General features: G+C 35.6%; 1 protein-coding gene across 1 annotated transcript; it reads left to right on the top strand.

Annotated features, from left to right (window-relative positions):
* Positions 1–3784: 3784 nt before the first annotated feature.
* LOC144566988 (disease resistance protein Pik-2-like) lies at positions 3785–7621 on the top strand. Its single transcript, XM_078317017.1, has 5 exons — positions 3785–4253; positions 4518–5002; positions 5171–5949; positions 6004–7204; positions 7498–7621. The coding sequence occupies exons 1-5, from the start codon at positions 3894–3896 to the stop codon at positions 7562–7564; spliced, it is 2892 nt and encodes a 963-aa protein (XP_078173143.1). The 5' UTR covers positions 3785–3893; the 3' UTR covers positions 7565–7621.
* Positions 7622–8712: the final 1091 nt, after the last annotated feature.

Genomic DNA, 8712 nt, shown 5'->3' with positions numbered 1-8712 from the left:
TGTTGCCTGTTGCGTTGCTCCCGAGAATGACCATTTAAAATTCGTGCTGCACAAATATTTTAAAACTCCTTTTCAAAATGTAATTACAATCCATCCGCTATATATGCATTAATTTGTGGCAGAACGCATGCAAGCATTAACATGGAGAAAATAATTCTACTACATAACGTCAACTTGATATTTTATTTTGTTCTAATTAATTACTTGATATATAGTCTAGTATTTAGAGTTCATGACATAGTGCCACTGCTTAATTATATTTAATTCGTTAGTCAAATCTCAATGGCTGATCTCGAGGTCTACCCTCCTTTATTTGATTAATTAATTAATTCACTTGTTTAATTAGTGGAGTTCAGTTCGCACATCTACATGATGTAGTGGATGGACATTCGGGCTAGCATAGAAGGGCAGTATTATTAGGCTTTGAGATTCTGTCATGTTAAAAAGAACGGTCCAGATTCATTAATTGTAAAAGATTCCCTTATACAGTATTGGAGAGGATGTGATATTCATGGTGTCAATGTATCCTTTTATCTATTTGATTCTTATCTATATGAAAATATAGGTAAAAGTAAGAATTTTTTTTGTTAGCTTATTGGGTATAAGTAAGAGTAATGATTTTTTTTCGTTATCTTATCCGTTATCATACAAGATATTTTTTTAAAATAAAATTATTTATATATAAATATATATTTGTATGAAGATGATATATGATACAATAAAGTTTTGTATTTTATTAAATTTTCATAATACAAATTAGTTATATTCATTATTATTTAATATTTTTTAAAAAAAAGATATTTAATTTATCGAAAATACAAATCAAGATGTCAATAGCACTTTTTTATTTGTTTATCCGACATGTACAGTATTTGAAAAAATGAGTAATAGTAAAAAAAAAAATTTCGTTATCAATCATAACAGATACGGATATGAAAATGCCTCCACCCAACCTGTATCATACCCGTTGATATCCCTATCTACATCCAGCTCCTCATGTTTACTGATTAAGCAAGAACAGGAAATGACTAACTAGCTTAATAAATGAATGTTTTCGGCCCTAATAAACATAAGCTACTAGATGTGGGATATTTTCATACTTTTACAAGATTAAGCTGTCTCTTACATCATATAAAAATATCACATGCATGACTTGTCCTGCCAAAGTCGTTGACTTTCTCAAATATCTTCTATTTATATTTGAGTGAGTGTATATGGAACTATGCATATCACGATTTGGTCTGTAATACGAATCAATATTTTTGTTTATAAATTCTAACGATCGATCCAAACCGTTAAAAATAATTTTTATATGAATATGTACATGTAGATCAAATTTTATATTTTTTAGAATTTTTTGTACTAATTTTTAAGATAGGTAGAAAATCATTGTTTTTGGATGGTTCAGGATTTTCAGATCAAGTGATTTTCTACCTATCTTAAAATATATTAAAAAAATTCTAAAAAATATAAAATTCGGTCTGCAAATACATATTCATATGGGAATTATGTTAAATGGTTCGGATCGACAGTTAGAATTTTAAAAACATAAATATTACTTAGTATTACGGACCAACCTGTGATATGGATAGTACCATAGACACTCATAAGATTGGTCTTTTTTTTCCCACTATTATAAAACATTTTCTTGTAGTGGAAGCCATAACCTTGTTACTTAAGAGCCATCCATCCAATTTGAATCTAACTCAAATTTGAATTTTTTTTTTCTCTTAAAGGTCACATTAGATTTAATGTGATTAATTTAAATAGATAAATATTCACATCTTATGAAATTAGCAAATACATACTCCAACCAAGCTGCACAAAATTGAGATGTGAGATTTTTTTTTTTTAGTTAAGGTTTTGGAGAGTCAAGCCACCCAACTATTTAAGAATTTAGATCCAGTAAAGTCACTCAAAAATTTGGGTTTTAAATCAGGACCGTCTGATTCGAATCCAAGATAATCTATTCGAAGTGGACTGTACACATTCCGAGAGATAAATTCAAATTGCAAAGCCAAATGTAAGATAAATTCAAATTCTGAGAGATAAATTCAAATTGCAAATCCAAGATAATCTATAGAGACCATGTACATTTACCACTAAACCAAATGTTATTTCTTGATATGTGAGAATGTTGCCTTTATCATGTACGATATGATTAAGATACAACGATACACAAATTTTCAAAATTATTAAAATTACAATATGCTTCTCCCTTTATATATATTTTATTATGTTAATGGAGCTTCACATGTTTGCCCCTTGCTGACTTTTCTCTTAAATTATTAAATAAAATTAGCAATATATATATGCTAAGAAAAAAAGATAGGCAAATGCAGGCTGTAATTTTGAGAGATTTCGAATCATGATCTCCATATTAAAAATGTGCTTAGAGATCAAAATTTATATTTTTGAAAACCGATGCAGTTAGAATTACAAAAAAAAAAATGTTTAAATTAGAATTACAAAAAGATAGGTGCCACTGCATCGGTTTGCTAGGTGCCATGCTTTTTCAGCCAAAGTTACAGTAAAGACACTAACAGTTTGGTTTTAACAGATCCATATATAATCAAGCCACATGACTCAACTAATAGAAGCATGGTTTAAATTTTTAACTTTTATGCTGTTTCCCTAAACACCACAGAAACTGTTTGCGGGCTTGTTCTAGACTTCTAGATAGAATCATAGAACAATGTCCCTAATTTGGTAAAGTAATGTTACTTTTGTGTTCTGTTACTTCTTCTCGAGTAAAAGGTGGGGGAAAGCCCTCATTTTTCATATAGCTTCACTGGATATTGGATTTGTTCTTGCCACCTTCTAAAACGAGATAAAAAAAGTTAATGTTCTGGAACGTCCGAATCAAATCATAAGACATATGTCGTTAAAACATCCGAATCATATCAGCATTTAAACAAGAAAGAGGAATCTAATGAAGTTAAGGGTACTCAATTCTTATCATTTGAGCAATCGAACTGTCGGGACATCTAAATAATGATCATCCTAACGGAGGATATTGTCAATATTGGCAAGGCTCGATACCGTTTAGAACGTCCGAATCATTTCATCGGGATCATATATTCTTGAGAGAAAGGGAAATTTAAGAAAGTTAAGGATACTCAAATCGTATAATTGAGTATAATGTCTTAATTAGGATTAATGAGCTAGCGGAGCTTAATCATAATTAAGCCAACTATTCTTATTGAGACATCTAAGTTTGTGCCTAACAATCCATTCGGATCGAGTCGTGTCCACTTAAGTTAGACAATCCGTGTGCTATATATGCAACATGTGTTGTGCAATAGAGGATGAGAAATCCTCTGTCTTTGGCAAGCATGATCATGGAGATAATAATTTAATTTACTACATAGTAAAGTCAACTGATCAACGGCAGATCCGGGGTGAATTTGTTTTGTTTTGTTTTTCTTAATTAATTCAGTTGATAACTTGATATATATAGTGTAGTTTACTGTTAATGCATGGAGCTTCATACATGTTTGCCCCTCGCTGATTTTTCTCTTAAAAAATATATATCGTGCTAATTAAATAAAAACAACAATATGCATGTTAGAAAAGAAGATAGGCAAATGCCAGCTCTAATCTATATTGGAGAGATTTTATTCTAACTAGTCGTAACCTAGCTCTAATAAACCCTAAACCCTAAACATAACATTAATTGCTAGTAGGAATTAGAAATAGTACCAATTAAGTTAAGATTGAATGAAAGATATTTCTCCTCAGATCTTATAAAAATAACAAAATCATAAACAAATTAACAAAGGCTAGATCTGCACATATAGTTGACCTCCACGGATTAAACTAAACCACCACACAGTTTGAAAATTCAGATCTCACATTTCAACTAACACAAACTAAGAGAGACAGTGCAAGAAATGGAGACGGCGGTGGCAGGATATGCCGAGAATGCCCTGAAGAGCAGCTTGGGGAAGCTGGGATCCTTTCTATGGGGCGAAGCTCTGCTCGTGGGGACCGTTCGTCAGGACATCCAGTTCATCCGGGACGAGTTGATGAGCATGAATGCAGTGCTGCAGGACATGCTCAGCTCGGGCCACCTCAACCAGCAGTCAAAGGTCTGGATGCTCCAGGTGCTTACGGTTGCCTGTGATGCTGAGCTATGCACCGATGAGTTCAGAGAAAAGCTCGGTATACGACCCGGCCGTGGGCTTTCTGCAGCTGTGTTGCACTACATCTGCTCTTTGTCGACCCGATACCGTATTTCTAAGGGTATACAGGTCTGTGTATGTATGCATGTGTGTGTGTGTGAGAAGAGAGCTTGAACTTGCATAAAAATGGAAGGTGAGACCGTGAGAGCTTGAATCACTCAAAGTCACAGTGTGGTACTTAATTAATTAACATAGAGGGTCCATACTTTTTAACTGTCCTAGGTTTACTTGCATAGGTTCTTTCATGAACAAAATTATTAACTAGTCATTTTAGTTTAATTTTTGTGAAGAATTAAATCATAGATGTTGGCTAAAGATTTATTCTGATGACAGGCGCTGAAGAGCAGAGCAAAGGAAGTTAGCGAGCGGCATTCAAGGTACAGTACAACGTACAACACCACAACTGTACTTATGGAGATCAAAAACCCTGAATCGACTTGGGTCACCAGCAAAAGAGACACTGATCTGGTCCAGTACAACCAATTGGTGGCGGAGGGTGCACTGGCGGGCATCCACAATGGTGACACGCACGAGATTTGTAAGAAAGTAGCAACTGAAGATGGGTTTATGCTAGTCATTGTTGGATCCGCTGGGTCTGGTAAAACTGCTCTTGCACGAATGGTGTACCGCAGGAGGAACCACAATTTTGCCAGGATCATCACAACCGCTGCTTGGGTAACGGTTTCAGATAAACCTGACATGAAGCGGGTTCTAGAGGAAATTCTGAGGCAAGTCACGAAGAGTCCCCTCCAAGGGATCAAAGAGTATGATGTGAACCGGCTATCAGACAAGTTGCGCGCAGAGTTGGCGAATGATCGGTACTTCTTAGTTTTTAGAATCTTAATTCATAACCGGTTTCTGTCTAAAGCTTTTCTAGAGTTTACTTTAGATTCATGAATAACGTTTTAGCAGCAACAGGTATTCAAAAATAACAACAACTAATGAAGAATCTTTCTTGAATAAATTTGGTACAATCACTTGTGCAGGTATCTCATTGTCTTGGATTCGTTATGGTCCGTGGAACATTGGCAAACAATAAAAGATGCTTTGCCTGGTACGAATCAAGGTAGAGTAGTAGTGACTACTCGCAAAGAGAATGTGGCAGAAGAGTGCTGCCGCGACATCCATTACCGGGCAAGAGAAAGATATGATATGCAGCAATTACCAGTGGAACAACTCGACAAATTGATCATTGAGCTGTTATCTAATGATAGACTAGAAAGGGCTCACAGTGACTACTGGGGCAAGGTGAGAAAGGCAATATTACATACTTGCCCCGTGCCACTGGCTCTGAAGTGCATATGTGGTGCCCTCGCAAGTGTGGACATGGAAATGGGCTGGCTTCTTATGATGGAGATTGATTTGTTGTCAGTATACGAGAGGTTCACTGATCAAGAGGACAGAACCAAAGAAATACTGCTCAAATACTGCTGGAGCGAATATCTTCCCCCTTGGCTGCAGCAGTGTTCTCAGGATCTCAGAAATCTTCCAGAGCATTATGCAATTAATAGAAAAAAATTAATGAGGCGGTGGATAGCTAAAGGTTTTATAAAACCGGAAAAAGGTTTGAGCGTAGAAGAAGTGGCGGAAAGCTATTTTAACGAGCTTATAAGTAGGTGCATTATCGAACCTGAAAGTGTACATCCCAGAGGCAATATACGAAGGTGTCTAATTAATGGTGTGTTCAAGGAGTTCATTGCTCCAGTACCGATTCCCGGTACAAATCTAGGTGATAACCAATCACAAGTGAAACGTGACAATAACGGTACAAGCCTAATCGAGAACGGAAAAGTGCCAAATCCGGAAAGTGTTAACCCAGGCAATAACAAACCAGTGCCAGATCCTGAAACTGTGAACCCAGACAGTGAACAACAAGTCCCAAATCCCGATCCTGCTGTTTTTGAACTTTACAATATCAATCCCTCTGCTGGACTTGACTTTGTCAAAGAGAAGCTCTTTTCTAGAAAACCTAAATGGTTAACCTTTCTTGATTTAGAAGGTTGCAAAGGCCTTAGCAACAGAGAATTGGATAAGCTATGCAAGTTTGTTCAGCTGAGATTCCTTAGTCTTAGGAATACAGATGTTAATCACATTCCTAAGAAAATAGGGAAACTCAAGCTCTTAGAAACACTGGATATAAGGCAAACAAAAATTAAGAAGGTGCCTCGTGGCATTCTTTGCCTCGACCGTCTAAAACATCTGCTTGCCGGTTATGTTTATAAGCCAGAAAGGACCACTAGTGCTAGCTTTATTCCATGTTCAAGGGCAGTCGAGGTGCCTATTGAGATAAATGGAATGCAAGCGCTCCAGACATTGACACGTGTAAATGCCACGAAAGCCTCCAAAATATTGCATGCCGTGCATGAACTGACCCAACTGAAAAAGTTGGGTCTCGTTATTCGTGAGGAAAATCTAAACTCCAAGCCTTTGTGCATCTCAATTATGATGTTGAGTGCCTCACTCCACTCGCTTTCAGTTTGGGATGAGCGTGAGGGGGGTTCACTCGATTTTCTCGAGTACCTGTGCATTCAACCTCAGAATCTCGAGAGCCTCAACCTAAGGGGCCATTTAGGGAGGCTGCCTCAATGGGTTGCCAACCATAGACGCCTAACCAAAATCACTCTTTCTCATACCCATCTTGGGAGTGGTGATCTTAAATTACTCGGGGGAATCCGGAGTCTTCTCTGCCTTAAACTCAACTTAGATTCATTCCGTGAACGTGAACTAGTTCTCCGCAAAGACGAATTCAACGCCCTTCGAGTGTTGGTCGTGTGTTGCGATGCCATACGAACCATAAGCTTTGAGGAAGGTGCAGCACCTAGCCTAGAAGTGTTCAAGTGGGTCTTGTTTCATAACCGAACCCGCAACATTCATGGCATCGTGAAGCTACCAATGCTCAAAGATGTATCACTCATTGGCAGTTTCGACCGAGAGCTTCAATTGAGTTTGTGCGAAACCCTTAGAAATCATAAAAATCGTACAAAATCGTTGGCTTTGCATGTCATTAAGAAAGAAAAATGGTAAGCACTCTTTTATTGGTTATCTTTATAAGATTTCCTTTTGTTTCATTAGCTAAAAAAAAAAACTAACGATGCTCCTACAAGAAGCAATTTGAAAAGTTAAGGATTTGCACTTTATCGATAATCAAGCATTTTTAAATTACATTAATTTTATACATAGTCTATTCAAATTAGCAAGAATGTATTTACAATTTTAATTTAGAATTTTGATAAGTATTTTATCAAATTTCATGGTTATCAAACTTTTACAATGCAGCTTTTGTTTATATATCATTTATTATTTCTTTTTGCAGGGATAACACTGAAGATGATGCCGAAAACAAAACCACAAACTCCAATGGTAACATATTTTGGAGATAATTTAAGTTTCATATTATATATATTGCTCTGTGAATTCCAACATTTGGATGGTGAGGTTATTTTTGTAGACTGATAATTTAAGTTTCATATTATATTGACGAGTATTTTTGATATATAGGGAATTGTGTTAGATTTATACTCTTTTTGTCTTTAAATTTGTTATCTTTAATACTCAAAGAAATGTTAGTTGCAAACACACAACCTATCCTTGTAGTATCTAGGTGTCGATTCACATGGAGTATGTTAGACACTTAGCTTAAACTTTATCAAATAATTTCAGATAATAAGGAAAAGTAAAGTAGAATAAAGTAGAATTGGGGGGGGGGGGGGGGGTTTCTAATAATTTTAAGTTTAGGTTCAATATTCGAAAGAGATGAGTTTTAAACAAATAAATGTAATAAAGGAAAGTAAAGAGAAAAATGAAAGTTTTTGTTGCTTTCAAGTTTGAGAAGATCTAGGGGCTTTCGGTCTACAATCCCTTGCTAATTCTATCTACTCGGTTTGTTTGAATTCATATTTGATTTGATGAGATTTCTAACCTAATATGTTAAAAAGGGCCACATTCGTGAATTAATAACGTGCCTAGATAATTCGGACTTCACGGTTAGGTCCTTCACCTTAGTTATCTAGACCATACAGTTCTTGTTAGTCTCTCCTATCTTCGAATATCGGTACTTCACGATTAAGTCCTTCATACCAATATCCGATTCAATTTGAGATGTCCTAATTAGGGGTTGACTTCACGGTTAGGTCCTTCACCAAAACCTAACCTTAATTTCTGTAGTTCCGGCTTAGATTACAAATTAGTTAGATCATAATCCAAACCTAGGGTATTTGCGTTCATAATTTGACACTATCCTATATCCATCCTAGCAATATTGGTTATTTCCAATCCAAAATGAGAGTTGTCCAATTCAAGTACTAAATTATGTAATCAACACAAATGATAAATCACAGAAATTAGCAATCAAATCAAACAATCATAATAAAAATAAATAACCAAATAAGATAGAATTAAACAAATTCATGCATTGACCTAAACCCCTAGAGAGAGAACTACTCTCTCTTGGAGAGATCCATTACAAAAGTTGGCAAAAATAAAGAGAAATGAAATAAAGAAAAAGTTATACCCTTTCTCAAATCAAGAA

The sequence above is a fragment of the Carex rostrata genome, chromosome 2 (genome assembly GCF_964058835.1).
Source record: "Carex rostrata chromosome 2, lpCarRost1.2, whole genome shotgun sequence".
Classification (NCBI taxonomy): domain Eukaryota; kingdom Viridiplantae; phylum Streptophyta; class Magnoliopsida; order Poales; family Cyperaceae; genus Carex; species Carex rostrata.
The sequence above is the reverse complement of the archived record's forward strand: the minus strand, read 5'-3'. Positions and strand labels throughout refer to the sequence as shown.